The sequence below is a fragment of the Suncus etruscus genome, chromosome 10 (genome assembly GCF_024139225.1).
Source record: "Suncus etruscus isolate mSunEtr1 chromosome 10, mSunEtr1.pri.cur, whole genome shotgun sequence".
NCBI lineage: Eukaryota > Metazoa > Chordata > Mammalia > Eulipotyphla > Soricidae > Suncus > Suncus etruscus.
In genome coordinates, this window is record NC_064857.1 from 50,429,703 (window position 1) to 50,448,268 (window position 18,566).

At 42.3% G+C, this 18,566-nt stretch overlaps 1 protein-coding gene across 1 annotated transcript in view; it reads right to left on the reverse strand.

Annotated features, from left to right (window-relative positions):
* The window catches only part of ZMYM2 (zinc finger MYM-type containing 2), a 106,826-nt gene that overhangs the window by 50,680 nt on the left and 37,580 nt on the right, over nucleotides 1–18,566 (reverse strand). The window contains exons 4-6 of the mRNA XM_049782604.1: nucleotides 13,107–13,392; nucleotides 10,114–10,279; nucleotides 7,471–7,683 (exon numbers count right to left, since the gene is read on the reverse strand). Of these exons, the coding sequence (XP_049638561.1) occupies nucleotides 7,471–7,683; nucleotides 10,114–10,279; nucleotides 13,107–13,392 (665 nt within the window). The remainder of the gene's footprint in view (nucleotides 1–7,470; nucleotides 7,684–10,113; nucleotides 10,280–13,106; nucleotides 13,393–18,566) is intronic.

The following is an 18,566-nucleotide window of genomic DNA, read 5'->3' on the forward strand; positions in this document are numbered from 1 at the left end:
ATCAGCTTCCAGAGCATTCAAACTTGCAGGAAAGATTAAAATCCATACTTCTGCCTTTCAAGAAATTAAAAATACAATATCAGAGAGGCAGAGCAATAGAACAGCACAAAGGACAGCTTGCCTTTCATGCCGCTGATGTGGGTTTGATCCCTGGCATTCCATATAGTCCCCAAGCATCACCAGAACTAATTCCCTAAGGATAGAGCTAGAAATAAACTGGTGAATGTGGCCCAATACCACTCCCCCCTAAATATAAGAAACTGGAAGGGCCAGAACTTTGATAGTACAGCAGAAAGGATGCTTGCCTTGATAAAGCAGCTGACCCAAGTTCAATCTCCAACACTACATGTTATCCTAAACACTGCCATGAGTGATATGTGAGCACAGAATCAGTAGTAAGCCCTGAGCACTGCCAGAGGTGTCCCCCTTCTCCCAAGAAAACAATGACATAGAAGGATAAGTGATAAACAAAAATGTAGTCTCCACTGTCAGAATTTAAATTACCTGTATCAATATATTCTAGAAGAAATGTGAGTATTGGAAAATAAAACAAGACAGACAAGACAAAGTTAAGGGCAAAATTGAAAAGGGATAATAGATGGGAATTTGGAAAAAGAACTAGAGACACATGCACTAAGATTCAGGAGTTTCTAAGAATACCAGCTAAAAGAGATCAAAATAAAAATACTCCAAAACACATCCCAAATAGAATGATTAAAACCAAGCGAGAGCTAGAAAACACTGAAAGCAAAGAAAGATGAAAATTACATAAAAAGGAACATTCTTAATTTTACAGCAGACATTACATACAAAGGAACATTCTTAATTTTACAGCAGACCTATCAAAGGAGATCCTCCAGGCCTGCGGGCAATGGGGATATAAAGAAAAATTTTTGATTCAATGAAATGTTGTATTAGCTCTATATAAAAGTATTTGTTTGGGCCCGGAGAGATAGCACAGCGGCATTTGCCTTGCAAGCAGCCGATCCAGGACCAAAGGTGGTTGGTTCGAATCCCGGTGTCCCATATGGTCCCCCATGCCTGCCAGGAGCTATTTCTGAGCAGACAGCCAGGAGTAACCCCTGAGCACTGCTGGGTGTGGCCCAAAAACCAAAAAAAAAAAAGAAAAAAATGTATTTGTTCCCGTGCGATTTTTTTTACACATTTTTCTTTTTACAACTCCAAGGAACTAAGCATGTGATCTGATATTCTAAAAATGCTTTTGTTTGGGACTGGTAAAATTATTTCTAGGGGATGTGTACCTGTGGCAAAGAATGGTTTTCTAGGGCCGGAGTGATAGCATGGAGGTAAGACGTTTGCCTTGCATGCAGAAGAATGGTGGTTCAAATCCCGGCATCTCATATGGTCCCCCGAGCCTGCCAGGAGCGATTTCTGAGCGTAGAGCCAGAGTGACCCCTGAGTGTTGCCGGATGTGATCCAAAAAACAAAAACCAAACCCCCCCCCCCCAAGCCACGAGCATTTTCTGAGTGCATAGCCAGGAGTAACCCCTGAGTGTCACTGGGTGTGGCCAAAAGGCAAAAAAAAGTTAAAAAAAGTAAAATAGATTAGGAGTCAATCAGCAGGCACACAAAGTGGTAATACTAGTTTTCACTGGCAGAGTCTGGACAAGAGGTGTCAATCGGGTAGAGAAGGTATGAAAGATAAAGCACATAAAGCCACTCAAAAAAGCAAGGAGATGGATAAGGAAGATAATTCATTCAAAGAGAAACAGGAGAAGCAGCAGAAAAATCTAGGAGCCAGAGAGATAGGACAATTGGTAGGGTATTTAGCTTAAATAGTTTGATCCCCAGCATCTTGTATAGTCAACTGAGCCTGCCATGGGGGAGGAAAAAGGGGAGAAGTGATATGAAGAGAGAGGGAGAGGTAGGAATGAGAAATGGAGAGGGGAAACAGGGAGGGGAGTGGGAGGTAAGGGGGAGAGAAGATAGGGAGGGGGTGAGAGAGAGAGAGATATCTGGGAGATCTGATATAGGTCTAATATCTCGGGCTGGAGCAGTAGCGCAACAGTAGGGAGTTTGCCTTGCACTTACTGACGCAAGATGGACCTCGCTCGGTTCAATCCCCGGCGTCCCATATGGTACCCCAAAGCCAGGGGACATTTTTGATCACATAAACAGGAGTAACCCCTAAGCCTCACTGGGTGTGGCCAAAAACCCAAAAACCAAACAAAAAGAAACAAAAAAAGGTCTAATATCTAAGATATATAAGGCTGGTAGAGTTTAAGAAGGGAAAAATATCTAAACCTATCAAAAGATGGGGAGAAGAAATGAACAGAAACTTCATCAAAGAAGAAATACAGAGAGCCAAAAGGTACAGGAATAAATGCTCTATATCATTATCAGGAAAATGAAGATCAAAACAAAGAGGTACACCACAGAGAATGGAACACATCAAAAAGAACTAAACAGTGATGGTCCTGATGCAGAGAGAAAAGGGAGTGCCATTCACTACTAGTCGGAATGCCAATTGCTCCAGCATTTTTAAAAAACAATATGGACATGCCTCAAATATTACATATTGGGGCCGACGAGATAGCATGGAGGTAAGACATTTGCCTTTCATGCAAAGGACGGTGGTTCGAATCCCAACATCCCATATGGTCCCCAAGTCTGCCAGGAGCGATTTCTGAGCATAGAGCCAGGAGTAACACCTGAGCACTGCCGGGTGTGACCCAAAAACCAAAAATAAACAAATAGGGCCCGGAGAGATAGCACAGTGGTGTTTGCCTTGCAAGCAGCTGATATAGGACCAAAGGTGGTTGGTTCGAATCCCGGTGTCCCATATGGTCCCCTGTGCCTGCCAGGAGCTATTTCTGAGCAGACAGCCAGGAGTAACCCCTGAGCAATGCCAGGTGTGGCCCAAAAACCAAAAGAAAAAATAAATAAATAAACAAATAAATAAATATATATTACATATTGAGCTACAATATAGCCCAGCAATAACATTTTTTGAGAATATACTCTAGGGCCCCAAAGCACAATATAGAAAAGGCATCTGTACTCCCATGTTCATTGCAGCAATATTCACAGTAGCCAGAATCTGGAAACAATGTAGGTACCTGAATAGAGAGAAGTAGGTAAATAAATGATGGAACAATTACACAATAGAATACTACACAGCTGATAAGGAGTGATAGCACAGCAGTAAGGCGTTTGCCTTGCATGCAGAAGGATGGTGGTTCAAATCCCAACATCCCATATGGTTCCCCAAGCCTGCATGGGGCAATTTCTGAGCATAGAGCCCCTGAGCGCTGCCAGGTGTGACCAAAAACAAAAACAAAAAAAAAATTATACTACACAGTTGTTACAAAAAATAAAGTTATGATATTTGTTTATAAATGGATATGGAAGTATTTCAGTAAGCAAAATTAGTCAGAGGGAAAGGGATATAGAATGATCGCACTCGGTGCTGGAGAGATAGGACAGCGGTAAGGCGTTTATTTGCCTTGCATGAAGCAGATCCAGGACAGACGGTGGTTCGAATTCCAGCATCCCATGTGGTCCCCTGAGCCTGCCAAGAGTGATTTCTGAGCACAGAGCTGGGAGTAACCCGAGAGCCGCAGGGTATGAACAGCCCCACCCCAAGAAAAATGAAGATACTCATTGGGGTATATAGAAAAAATAATAGGTAATAATAACCAAAGACAGAATGATAATAATACCATTATGACAATAGAGTTGAGGACCAGAAAGACTAATAGGAAACGTGCCACAAATAGAAAGCAGTGCAGTTCAGGCAGAGAGGGAACCACTATGATAATGATGGTTAGAAATCACTTTGGAGGGGCCGGGCGGTGGCGCTAGAGGTAAGGTGCCTGCCTTGCCTGCGCTAGCCTAGGACGGACCGTGGTTCGATCCCCCGGCGTCCCATATGGTCCCCCAAGCCAGGAGCAACTTCTGAGCGCATAGCCAGGAGTAACCCCTGAGTGTCACCGGGTGTGGCCCAAAAAACAAAACAAAACAAAACAAAAAAAAAAAAAAAGAAAAAGAAATCACTCTGGTCGAAGAGAGAATGGAGGTTAGATGTTTGCCTTGCATGCAGGATGGGGGTTCAAATCCTGGCATTCCATATGGTCCTCAAGCCTACCAGAAGCAATCTAAGCGTAGAGCCAGGAGTAACCCGAATGCTGCCAGGTGTGACCAAAAAACAAATCAAAACAAAACTAAACTAAACAAACAAACAAAAAATACCAAAAGAAATCACTCTGGACAAGAACTGGGTTCTGAACGGAGGTAAAGCAATAAGCATAATAGCCCTTCAGGAACAATACGACAAATCGTAGTGCTAAAAGGAAAAGGTGGGGGGAGCAATACATGGAGAGACTGGGGACATCAAGGGTGAGTAGAAGAGGGCAATTCAACCTTTTGGTTCTCACTATGTTGTTTTTACCTAGCTATGTGAACCTAGCCCAGTTCCTGGCAAGGTGAAAGTATATTCTTTTCAAATGTTTGGTCTATCCAGTATTCTGTACAATCTGAAATTAAATGAACTCTTGTTCCCTGGCATTCCATATGGTCCCCCAAACCCATCAAAAGTAATTCCTGAGCAGAGTCAGGAGTAACCCCTGTAACTGCAGGGTGTGGTCTCCCCCCTCCCCCCTCCCCCCAACAAAACAAAACTAAATTAAAAAAAAAAGACTTTATGGACCAAACTCACAGGGTTATTATTCCTGGCACTTCAAAATCTCCTAAACAGGAGAGAGAGCAACTCCAACCAACATGCTAATAGTAGTGTTGTATGGACAAGTATGCCCCTATCAAGCCCACTCCCCTCATCCAAAAAAGACCAACTTAGAATTAAAATTTTAACATTGAGAATTTTTATTAAAAAATACAATATAGGGACCAGAGAGACAGCATGGAGGTAAAGAGTTTGCATTGCATGCAGAAGAAAAGTGGTTCGAATCCTGGCATCCCATATCATCCTCTGAGCCGCCAGAAGCAATTTCTGAGCATAGAGCCAGGAGGAACCTCTGAGCACTGCCGGGTGTGACCCAAAAACCAAAAACAATATAGGGGTCGGAAAGATACCATAGAGGGAAGGCATTTGCCTTGCATGAAAAAGGATGGTGGTTCGAATCCCAGCATCCCATATGGTCCCCCAAGCCTGCATGGAGCGATTTCTGAGTGCAGAGCCAGGAGTAACCCCTAAGTGCTTCCAGGTATGGAGACAACACCCTCAAAATACAATCTAGGGGCTGAGCAATGGCACGTGCAGTAGGGCATCTGCCTTGCAGGTGCTCTCCTAGGACAAACCAGTTTGATCCCCCAGCATCCCATATGGTCGCCCAAGCCAGGGTGATTTCTGAGCACATAGCCAGGAGTATAAACCCTGAGCGTCACGAGTGTGGTCCAAAAATTAAATAAAAAAAAAGAATAAGAAGAATTAGAAATACAATATAGGGCCAACTGATAGTGCAGCGGTAGGGTGTTTGCCTTGCATGCAGCTAATGCAGGATGGACCTTGGTTCAATCATTGGCGTCCCATATTGTCCTCTGAGTGCATAGCCAGGAGTAACCCCTGAGTGCCACCGGGTGTGGCCCAAAACAAACAAAAAAAATGAAATATAATATAGGGGTTGAAGGAAAAACAAAATGGGGAAGGCAATTGCCCTGTATGTGCCAGAAGCTCCCTTGAAGTCAGACCCAGTAGTTAGCCCGAGGACTACCAGATGTGATCCATAAAAGGGAAGGGAAAAAAAAAGAGGAAATAAGATAACCAATCATTTGTAAACTTTTAACAGTTTGAAAATCATATTTTCAATCCCTGTCCATCCTACACTAAAGAAAATTCCAAAGAGAAATCATTCTAATAGCTTCCTTACCATACTTTACCATAGTATGTTAAACCAACAATCTATCAGTAGTATTTCAGAACTTGTTTTTAATAGGTCAACTCCATTGTATGAAGACAATAATGGATGTTAAAAGATTCCAAGATAAATTTGGCAAATAAATGGTGTAAGAATAATAATACTTTTGCAGCAGTCTTTTTATATTTTTCCCCCGGTTTTCACACAGCAGCGCTCAGGGGATACTCCTGGTTCTATGCTCAGTAATCGCTCCTGGCAGGCTTGGAAAACCATATGGGATGCCGGGATCCGAACCACCGTCCTTCTGCACGCAAGACAAGCACCCTACCTCCATGCTATCTCTCCAGCCCCATGCAGCAGTCTGTTTGCACACTGGTAGCATCTAATAAGAAAAAACACATTTAAGCCCATCCAAAATTGGGAAGAGATGAAAAGAAACTTCCTCAAAGAAGAAATACAAACAAGAAAAATGTTCCACATAATTAGTCATCAGGGACATGCAAATCAAAACAACAATAGGGGAGGCAAAACGATAGCACAGCATCAGGGTGTTTGCCTTGCACACAGCCAGCCCTGGATGGACCTAGTTCCATTCCTGGCATCCCATATGGTCCCCCAAGCCTGCCAGGGGTGATTTCTGAGCGCAGAGTCAGGAGTAACCACTGAGCACTGCCAGTGTGGCCCCAAACCAAAAAACAAACAAACAATAGGGTATCATCTCACACCACAAATAAGAACAACTTGTACTAGAGAGAATGCAGGGAGAAAGGGAATTGCATTCAGTGCTGATGGGAATGTCAACTGTTTTTGGAAAACAGTATGCACATATCTCAAAAATTAAAAATTGAAATTAAAAAAAAAAAAAAAAAGAATTAGAAATTGAGCACTCTATATGAGCCAGCAATACCACTCCTAGGAATATACCTAAGGGGCCCAAAAATGGAGAAAACAAAATGGAGAAAGGCCCACTACATTCCAATTTTCATTCTGGCTAATATACCAGAATCTGGCTATAGATCCAAGTGCACAATAATAGATGAGTGGAGGAAGAAACAATGGAACACCTACACAATGGAATATTATGCAGCTATATTAACATACTATATTATGTTAGAAAAATTTGAAGTCATGAAATTTGATTATACATGGATAGATATAGAGTATTATGAATCACAGGGAGAGGGATAAAAAAGAATTATTGTACTCATTTGTGGGATATGTGTATATATAAATATAATAGTATGGAATAATATCTTAAGATAATATAGAGATTAGAGCCAGGAGGATTGGTCCATGGTAGGAAGCTTCCCACACAGCATGGGAGAGCAGTTAGAGCAGAGAAGAGACCATTATGACAATAATAGTTGGAAATCATCATTCTAAAAAAGAACTAGGTGCGGAAAGGAAGTAAAGTGATACACACTAAAGATACCCTTTCAGTAACAATATTGCAAACCACATGCCTAAATGAAAAACAGAAAGAATGAGAGGGAGAAGAGGAAAGTGAGAGTGTAAGAAAGTGTGAGAGACAGTAAGAAATTTTGTATGCCAGAGGCAGGCAGGAAGGAGGGCAGGAGGGAATACAGGAGGAAAACTGGGGACACTTGTAAAAATAAATAAAAATAAAGCAACTCACCTGTTTGTATTCACTGACACAACTTTGACAGCAAAATCTTTTCTGCTGACCATCTATCACTAGAACATTATTTCCAGCCCCTTTGCTGGGCAAGTACTCTCCACACTGTTCACAGCAATTCATTATTAGACCATTAGCCATTCTGTATCTATTAAAACAGTGATCACTGCAAAGCTTATGAGTCATATTTTTAAAGCTGACTTCATGGCGAATCTAAAAGAAATAGAATTTTAAAAATCTTCTTGTAGCAGCATGATAAAATTATCTTATTTACAAAGTATTTTAACAGAAAGAACTTGTCTCAACAATTTTTCTAATAATGCCTCTTTGAGGTAAAATAGAAATGAATAACATTATGTTAATATTACTTCTATACAACTAAGGACTATGTAAGCCAGGAGGAACCTGGCTTATCATCACTATCAAGTTTTCTACAGGAGTTAAAACTAAGAGGAATAGATCCAGTTTTGATAATTTGGATACTAAATTTCTAAAGAGACTAGAAATCTTTGTATAAATTAAATATAAAGCTGAAGCTGGGGGGCCGGCAAGGTGGCGCTAGAGGTAAGGTGTCTGCCTTGTGAAGCGCTAGCCAAAGAAGGACCGCAGTTCGATCCCCCGGCATCCCATATGGTCGCCCCAAGCCAGGGGCAATTTCTGAGCACTTAGCCAGGAGTAACCCCTGAGCATCAAACGGGTGTGGCCCAAAAAAAGCAAAAAAAAAAAAAACTGAAGCTGGATAAAGTACATTCATTTAGACCCCTGCTGTGGCAGATCCCAGTCCAACCCCACACTCCCTCAGAGCCTCATAAATAGGCTCTGGCAGATCCTCTCAACCACCAAAGTTAGCCAAGAATTTTACTATAAAGGAGTCCCATGCACACACACCCAGCATAAAGCAGACAACAGAGTTCATTAGTTTATGCAATTTATGCACAAATTTATATTTTCTCAAACAAATATTTTAATACCGTTAACAGTATAAAACTGAAATTAAATTTTTCCTCATTTTTATTTGTTTCAGTGGTCAGAATAATACAGCAAATAGGGTTTTTGCCTTGTACCCAGACAATCAGGACTCAAGCCCATATAGTTTCACCCTCCTCCACCCAGTCTGCCAGGAGTGGTACCTGAGCACAGAGCCAGGATGAACTCCTAAACACAATTGGTTGTAGCACCAAAACAAAACAAAAAGAATGTCATTTTTGAGGAAGTGGACACTGGTAAAAGAATTAAGTGTTCAAAGAGTGAATGCCTGAAACCTAATTATGAATAACACTGTACTCAGAAAGACTAGAGATGAGGACCAGGAAGAGTAGTACATGTTATGAATGTAATACATGTTTGGCACAAAGAGGAGAAAAAAAAGTTAGGGAACCAAAATAAAGGAAAAATAAAGAAAGTTAGGGCAGTAATCACTATAACTACAATACTCAAAAGTGTTCACTCTGGACAAAAATTGTACTAAGAGATAAAGTAACTTCCATGATACCCCTTCAGTAACAATATTGCAAACCATAGTCAAAACGACTAAGGGAAAATGGGAGAGCGAGAAAAATGTTTACCATAGAGATAAGGGGATTGGGGATGGGAGGGAAACTGGGAACACTGGTGGCTAGAAATAAGCCCTTATAATTAAGGGATGAGTGTTGTAACTTTCTATGACTAAAATTCAATCATAAACAATTTTCTATCTTATGGTGTACCCATGGTGTGTGTGGTCATGTGTTTCATGGTGATTCTATTAAAGAAATTATTATTTTAAAAATATGTATGGGGGGGAGCTGGAGAGACGGTACAGTGGCAGGGCGTTGGCCTTGCATGCAGCCAATCCAGGGCGGATGGTGGTTTAAATCCTGGCATCCCATATGGTCCTCCGTGCCTGCCAGGAGTAAATTTTTTTGATTTTTTTGGCTTTTGAGCCACACCCAGCAGCACTCAGGGGTTACTCCTGGTAGGCTTGGGGGACCATATGAGATGCCAGGATTTGAACCACTGTCCTTCTGCCTGCAAGGCAAATGCCCTACCTCCATGCTATCTCTCCGGCCCAGCCAGGAGCAACTTCTGAGCACAGAGCCAGGACTAAATCCCTGAATGCTGCTGGTTGTGACCCAAAAAAAAAAAAAAAAACAGTAGGGGGCTGGAATGTTGACACAAGTGTTAACATTGTCTCATATGGTACCCCAAGCCAGGATAGATTTCTGAGCACATAGCCAGGAGTAACCCCTGAGTGTCACTGGGTGTGGCCCAAAAACCAAACAAAAAAATAAAAAATTAAAAAAAAAATTAGGGCCGGAGCTGTAGCACAATAGGTAGAGCATTCGCCTTGAATACCGCTGACCCGAGTTTGGTTACGGGCATCTCATATAGTCCCCCGTGCCCATCACGAGTTATTTCTGAGCACTCCTGAGTGTGGCCCCAAAAAAATATCCATAGTTAGGGGCCATAGCCATAGTAAAGAGCGGAGGGCATTTACCTTACAACCTACTGGCCCAGATTCAACACCCAACCTCCCATAGGATTCCCCTAAGCCTGCCAGTGATTCGAGATCACAGAGCCAGGCGTAACCGTGAGCACCACAAGGAGGTACAAAAACAAACAAAATATCCATTATTTAAAATGAGTAATAAAGCACAATAATACCTCTGTTAGTTTACCACAAATTGTACATCTTGATTTATTTAGAGCTCCTTTTGTAGGATTCTGCTTATCTTCATAGAGAGACAAACAAGATGTACTACAGAATTCCTGGAAGGACTCACTTGAATCAACTTGAGCAACTATTGTTCCTTTCATTGTAGTTATATCCCTGTAAAATAAGAAAAAATTCTATGATGAAAGAAATAAAAGGTAGTATAATAAATACTTTTAATCTTCGTAAGTTAATCCTAGAATCAAACACCATTTTAAAATCCATTAAATCACTTTTATGTGAAAATTCTTGGCAATAAAAATCTAAATACAAAAGGAGACGGAAACCATTCATACTATTAAGTGATTGGCAAGCCAAATTTGTCTTGAAGCTTCAGAGTACATTTTCAGATACAATCAGAACAATCAGAAAATAAGCTTAATATCAAGTGCTTAAAGAAACTTAGAGGAAAAAAAGTAACTTAGAGAATAAATAAATACTCATTTCCATGGGTAATTAGAAAGTCTATCTAGGACATAGGAACAATGGCATACATAATAGAGGATAACTAAACTGAAATACACTTCCATAACAAAGAAAAATCCCACCTATCATTCTACAGCTTTCCAAATGCAAACAGACATTTAAAAATAGCAGGGCGGGAGAGATAGTACAGTGGTAGAGCATTTGCTTTGCATGTGGCAGACACAGGAGAAACCCAGTTAGATTCCCAGCATCTCATATGGTCCCCAGAGCCTGCCAGGAGCGATTTTTGAGTGCAGAGTAACCCCTGAGCGCCACGGGGTGGTGACCCAAAAACCAATCAATCAATAAAGTTTTGTTGTTGTTTTTTTTTAAAGAGGGGCTGGAGCGGTGGCACAGGCCGTAAGGCATTTGCCTTTCACGAGCTAGCCCCGGGTGTCCCATATGGTCCCCCAAGCCAGGAGTAATTTCTGAACATATACCCAGGAGTAATTAAAGCTTCACGGGGTGTGGCCAATAAACAAAAAAATAAATAAATAAAAAAACCAAGAAATTTAAAAATAGGGAGCCTGGGGCCGGTGAGGTGGCGCTAGAGGTAAGGTGTCTGACTTGCAAGCGCTAGCTAAGGACGGACCCAGGCGTCCCATATGGTTCCCCCCCCCCAAGCCAGAGGCAATTTCTGAGCACTTAGCCAGGAGTAACCCCTGAGCATCAAATGTGTGTAACCAGAAGGAAAAAAAAAAGGGGAGCCGGAGAGATAGCATGGAGGTAAGGCAGTTGCCTTGCATGCAGAAGAACAGTGGTTCGAATCCCGGCATCCCATATGGTTCCCCGAGCCTGCCAGGAGCGATTTCTGAGCATAGAGCCAGGAGTAACCCCTTTATGGGTGTGACCCAAAAAAACAAAAGACAAAATAAATTTAAAACAAAATTAAAACAAATTTAAAACAAAAAAAATTTAAAAATTGCAACATTGATGACCAATGAAAGAAAGCATCCTTTAATTCTGAATTTTATGATCCTACATACTATAATATACAAATCTACTAAAAAATAATTTAAAAACTGTGTAACCCGGGGCCGGAGAGATAGCATGGAGGTATGGCGTTTGCCTTTCATGTAGAAGGTCATAGGTTCGAATCCCAACCCCATATGGTCCCCCGAGCTTGCCAGGAGTGATTTCTGAGCATGGAGCCAGGAGTAACCCTGAGCACTGCCAGGTGTGACCCAAAAAAAACAAAAAACAAAAAAACTGTGTAATCCCGGTTTTACAGGATGTACCTTAAGTCTTTAAGATCTAAAGGTACACAACAAGGAACCAGAGCAATAGCACAGTGATAGGGCATTTGCCTTGTACGTGAATAACCTAGGACAGATCTGGGTTCAATACCCGGAATCCTATATGGTCCCCCGAGCCTGCCAGGAGTGATTTTTGAGCGCAGAGCCAAGAGTAAACACTGAGTGCAGTCAGGTGTGGCCTAAAAACAAACAAAACAAAGATATATAACAAACTGAGGCTTAGGATGAAAATCCATCCTAAGCATTGAACTATGTAATTTTCCTTTCCTTACTTTCTTTCCTTTTATAGTCAAGGGTTGAATCAAGGGCCTCACACATCAGTGAACAACATCCTTAGCCGATCTCACTTACTTTAAATTAGTTAAACCAATACTTAATGGCAGAGAGGCCTATGGACGAAAAAGCTCAATGGTAACGTAATATCTCAAGTGCAAAGCACTGATTCAATCCTTGGTGTGGAGGAGGGGACGAGAATATTTAAAACCACCCCCAGCCCCCAAAATAAATCTAAAAATAGTGAAACAAAATGGAACAGTAGTTCAATTCCCAACTCTTCTCCCCCACTCCCATATACCCGCAACCATACACACACAGCCCACATAGAAGTGACCAGTGTAACACAAGTTTTGTTTTTGGGTCATCCCCAGCTATGCTCCTGGAGATGCTCAGAGGAGCATCTGGGGTGCTGGAGATTGAACCCAGAGCCCCAAGCAGAAAGTATTTTAATAAACAATATAGGCTTAATTTTAATAGAAAATTCTCTGAAGTTTTCAAGCTTGAATTAGGCTTTAAAATTAAATCAATCTGGGGCTGGGGAGATAGCATGGAGGTAAGGTGTTTGCCTTGCATGCAGAAGGTCAGTGGTTTGAATCGCGGCATCCCATATGGTCCCCCGAGCCTGCCAGGAGTGATTTCTGAGCATGAAGCCAGGAGTAACCCTTGAGCGTTGCCAGGTGTGAACCTCCCCCCAAAAAAGAAAAATAATTAAATCAGTCTAACAATATTTTAAACATCTCTTTGTCTTTAAGATTACAATTTTCTGATCATGACCTTGGGTGGGGCGCATCTCCTTCAGGGGATGGCTCCTGGCTGGCCAGGCTAGGGAATCAGGTTGGCAGATGTATTAAAGTGTTAAAAACTTGAAAGAAAAAAAAATTACAATTTTCTCAATATTTTCTATGAATATTCAAGCATATGAAATGATATTTGAAAATGTAACCTACTTTTTACACATAACACAGAGTTTCTTTGGGGCAGGCTTGTGAGAAAAAGAGGAGAGGCAGGTGGTGGAACAGAAGAGGTGAGCAGACCCTTTCCGTTGATAAGCTGTTTGTCCCTTCTGCAATGGTTTTTTGCAGTTTGCACAAGTGACTTTTACTGGTTTAGTAGGCTGCTGTTGAGCAGAAGGCTGGAAAATCTGTTTAGGAAGCGAGGCCACCGGTGATAAAGAATCCACCCCTGGTTGCTTCTGATTGCGGGGAAATGAAGCTGATTGGGAGATCCAAGAATCTTAAAAACAAAATGTGAAAGAGTAATGAAGCAATATTTACACATACTGAAATTTATAAATCAGTTTTATAGTTGTTTAAACATTACTAAAACAGTAGTCTAGTCCCTTTTATTAAACATTGTTGACACTCATCTTAGAAAGCAGAAGAGTACTCAAAATCAAAACCAACATGGGGAGAACATACAAATTCTAAATTGACAATGTTTTTTTGTTTTGTTTTGTTTTGTTTTTTTTTGGTTTTTGGGCCACACCCGGTGACACTCAGGGGTTACTCCTGGCTATGCGCTCAGAAGTTGCTCCTGGCTTGGGGGACCATATGGGACACCAGGGGATTGAACCGCGGTCCGTCCAAGGCTAGCGCAGGGAAGGCAGGCACCTTACCTTTACCGCCACCGCCCGGCCCCCTAAATTGACAGTGGTACAACCCAAAAACAGGTTAGTTTTTCCTAATCAACTTTAAAACTGCATTATCGGGCCCGGAGAGATAGCACAGCGGCATTTGCCTTGCAAGCAGCCGATCCAGGACCAAAGGGAGTTGGTTCGAATCCCGGTGTCCCATATGGTCCCCCGTGCCTGCCAGGAGCTATTTCTGAGCAGACAGCCAGGAGAAACCCCTGAGCACCGCCGGGTGTGACCCAAAAAAAAAAAAAACTGCATTATCGGGCCGGAGAGATAGCAAGCGGTGTTTGCCTTGCAAGCAGCCGATCCAGGACCAAAGATAGTTGGTTCGAATCCCGGTGTCCCATATGGTCCCCCGTGCTTGCCAGGAGCTATTTCCGAGCAGACAGCCAGGAGTCACCCCTGAGCATCGCTGGGTGTGGCCCAAAAACAAAAAAAAACTGCATTATCTAAACAGCTATCTACAGCAAAAAGGTAAAGTATACAGGTTATCAACTGGCTGGCAATATTTCACTTCAATAAGACTGAAAAGTTGTTTAAACTGAACTGTATTCTTCCCCAAATAAGAGATGAAACCAACCTCAAAAGACGGTAACTTCAGGGGGCCGGAGCAATAGTAAAGTGAGTAGGGTTGCACATAGCCAACCCATGTTTAATCCCCGGAATCCCATAAGGTCCCCTTAGCCTGCAGGAATGATTTTAAGGACAGAGCCAGGAGTAACCCCTGGACAACCCCAAGAGTGCCAAAAAGTAACATTCAAAAGGTATAAAAAACTTCATAGACTAGCATGTAGGAATCTCTTTAAAAAAACATGGGGCCGGGACCCAGAGAGATAGCACAGCGGTGTTTGGCTTGCAAGCAGCTGATCCAGGACCAAAGGTGGTTGGTTCGAATCCTGGTGTCCCATATGGTCCCCCGTGCCTGCCAGGAGCTATTTCTGAGCAGACAGCCAGGAGTAAACCCTGAGCACCGCCGGGTATGGCCCAAAAACTAATAGAGAAAAAAAAAAAAAAAAACATGGGGCCAAAGCAATAGTACAGTACCTAGGGCATTTGTCTTCACACGGCCAACCTGAGTTCAATCCCTGGCATCCCATATGGTCCTGAGATATCAGGAGTGGTTTCTGAGCGCAAGCCAAGCGTAATCCCTGAGCACTGCCAGGTATGACCCAAGTTTTGTTTTTTTGTTTTGTTTTGTTTTGTTTGTTTTTGGGCCACACCCAGCGGTGCTCAGGGGTTACTCCTTGCTCTCTGCTCAGAAATAGCTCCTGGCAGGCATGGGGGACCATATGGAACACCGGGATTCGAACCAACCACCTTTGGTCCTGGATCGGCTGCTTGCAAGGCGAACGCCACTGTGCTATCTCTCCGGGCCCGTTGTTTTGTTTTTTTTTAATAAAAAGCATAAATCAGGGGCCGGGAAGGTGGCGCTAGAGGCAAGCGCTATCATAGGACAGACCGTGGTTCGATCCCCTGGTGTCCCATATGGTCCCCCCAAGCCAGGGGCGATTTTGAGCGCATAGCCAGGAGTAACCCCTGAGCATCAAACGGGTGTCCCCCCCAAAAAAAAAAGCATAAATCACTAAAAAAAAATACTAACCTTTACTTAGCTGTTAAAATAGGAAATAACTGGGGGCCAGCAAGGTGGCCCTAGAGGTAAGGTGTCTGTCTGCATTGCAAGCGCTGGCCAAGGAAGAACCATGGTTCGATCCCCCAGCGTCCCATATGGTGCCCCCAAACCAGGGGCAATTCTGAGCGCTTAAGCCAGGAGTAACCCCTGTGCATCAAACGGGTGTGGCCCGAAAAACCAAAAAAATGGAAATAACTGACTTACAGAACTTTAAGGACTACATGTACATCAATAGAGAAGTATAAAAAAACATCAGCCACTCAATTTTAACAAATATAACAAAGATAAGATAAACTTACATAAGCTTTAATTCAAGACACCTTTTGAACATATGCAGTAAGTCAATTGCTTGCCTTGTATTCAGTCAACCAGAGATTGACCCCAAGATAGCCTATATGGTTCCCAAAACCACCAGGAGTGATCCCTAAGTATAGTGCCAGAAGTAAGCCTCAAGCACTTATGGGTATGGCACAAAAACAAAATAGGTTCTCTTTTGGGGAAGTGAAGACCTCCCAAGCAATGCTCAGAGGGACTGGGGCCCACAGCAATTCTAAGCAAGTCACATCAATTTAGTGCAAGGGCCCATGGATGTGATGCCACACAGGCTCTGCTGTATGAGGGAAACCTGGGTAACCACAGCAATGCTGAGGGTGACCTCTAGGGCCTCAACTGGCCAAATCCAATAGTACTCAGAGGCTGTACTACAGATGTTCAAGGAAGTACATAGTCCCAAGATACAAACACAGGTTGGGAACATATTTTTCGTTATTTTTTTTTGGTTTTTGGGTCACACCTAGCTGCGCTCAGGGGTTACTCCTAGCTCTACATTCAGGGGACCATATAGGATACCGGGATTCGAACCATTGTCCTTCTGCATGCAAGGCAAATGCCCTACCTCTATGCTATCTCTCCGGCCCATATAAGATTCTTAGGTTTAGTTTATTCTTAGGTATAGTTTATACAAACTATAAAAATATTTGATAATATATATCATATATACTCATAGTATACTATGAGTACTAACAGAAATTTTGTTAAAAAAACATGTAGTGGGCTGGAGAGATAGCATGGAGCTAAGACGTTTGCCTTGCATGCAGAAGAACAGTGGTTCGAATCCCGACATCCAATATGGTCCCCAGAGCCTGTGAGGAGCAGATTACTGAGTGTAGAGCCAGGAGTAACCCCTGAGCACCGCAGGTGTGACCCAAAAACCAAAAACAAAAAAACAAAAAACATAGTGACCAATCCATCATATACCACTACAAATCTGGCATCACACAGCATTAAAAAATGTCTAACATTAGGGCCCGGAGAGATAGCACAGCGGCGTTTGCCTTGCAAGCAGCCGATCCAGGACCAAAGGTGGTTGGTTCGAATCCCGGTGTCCCATATGGTCACCCGTGCCTGCCAGGAGCTATTTCTGAGCAGACAGCCAGGAGTAACCCCTGAGCAACGCCGGGTGTGGCCCAAAAACCAAAAACCAAAAAAAAAAAAAAAAAAAAATGTCTGACATTACATTGTGAGGGCACAGATATATCTATTCTCAACTGAGTAACATTTTCACAAGTCACCAGCTTACTACTCTTATTGTTCCACAGTCTCGTCTTTTGTGTTTTGGTTTTGGGGGGGGCCAAACCTGGCAGCGTTCAGGGCTTACTCCTGGCTCACTCAGAAATTGCTCCTGGCAGGTTTGGGGGACCATATAGGATGCTGGGGATCAATCCAGGTCATACAGAATCAGTGGTATGCAAGGCAAACGCCCTACCGTTGTGCTATTATTCTGTGCTATTACTCCAGTCTTTTCATTATATTACTAAAAGTAACAGTCCCCTCTCCCTTATTTTTGGGCCACAACGGGTAATGATCTGGGATTATTCCTGACTCAACACTCAGGGATCACTCCTGACAGGGCTTGGGGAATCAGATGGGGTGCCAGGGATCAAACCCAGGCTGGCTGTATGCAAGGCAAACACCCTACCCACTGTATTATCACTTTGCCCCCAACTTTATTTTCAAACTTTGAGGTCACTATTCCTAACCTCTACTACTTAAATTTCCCTTCATTATTTCCCTTACTAGTATCTCTGAATTTTGAACTTCCACATATATAAGCAACTTTCCTTGCATGCAGCTTGAATCCCTGGCTTGAATTTGTATTCAATAACCAAGTATTACAGGTAGTGACCCCTAAATAAATACCTTAAGCATTCCTTCTGATCAAGAAAAATTAATTGTGAATATGGGGCCGAAAGATAATACTGCAATTAGTGTTCATGCCTAACATGTACCCTACTGAGGTTCAATCCCCAGCACCACATGCTCACCCCACCCCATCCTGTAGCTCCAGGTGTGATCCTGATGGCCCCTAGTGCACTGCTTAGAAGGCCCGGGTATCCCTGGCATTGAAGGGCCCTAAAAGTATTGCATCTTTTGATTCTTGCCCTAAATAATTGGCCAAATTAAAACATCACCAGGGGAGGTGGGGGTGTCTTTCTGAACACTGCTTGGGAACTTCATCTCTCCCCACTAAAAAAAAATCCAATATTAATTGAACATATGGGACTAGAAGAATAGTACAGAAGATAGGTCATTTGCCTTGTAAATAGTCAATCTGGGTTTCAATCCCCAGAATCCCCTATGGTCCCCCAAGCGCTGCCAACAATGAACCCTGGGTGCTGAGCCAGGAGTAATCCCTGAACAATGCTGGATGGGGTCTAAAAACAAACTAATCTAAAAATCTGAACATTAACAAGAACATATAGTTTATGTTTACAAAGCAATTACTGACACCTTCAGGTTTTCAACTTTGTAGATACAGCACTGGAGAATAATTAGTAAAGAAACCAATATAAGGTTTTATTTTCTGGACTGTTTTAGGACCACACCAGAATCAGCTGTGCCCAAGGCAAGCACCCAACCCACTGTACCATCTATTTTAAACTGAAAGCAAAACTTTTATTTTTTTTAAACTGGCAAATTTCTATTCTGTTTAAGTTCAATTCAATTTAGAGCCTGTGTAAATCATGATTCCCTTATGTTACACGTCCTTACCTTCAAATTATCATTTCCTCTAATATCAAAATACCTTAGAAGTGATTAAATAATTTTATATAAATTATTTTATACAAGGGTTAATTTTCTCCC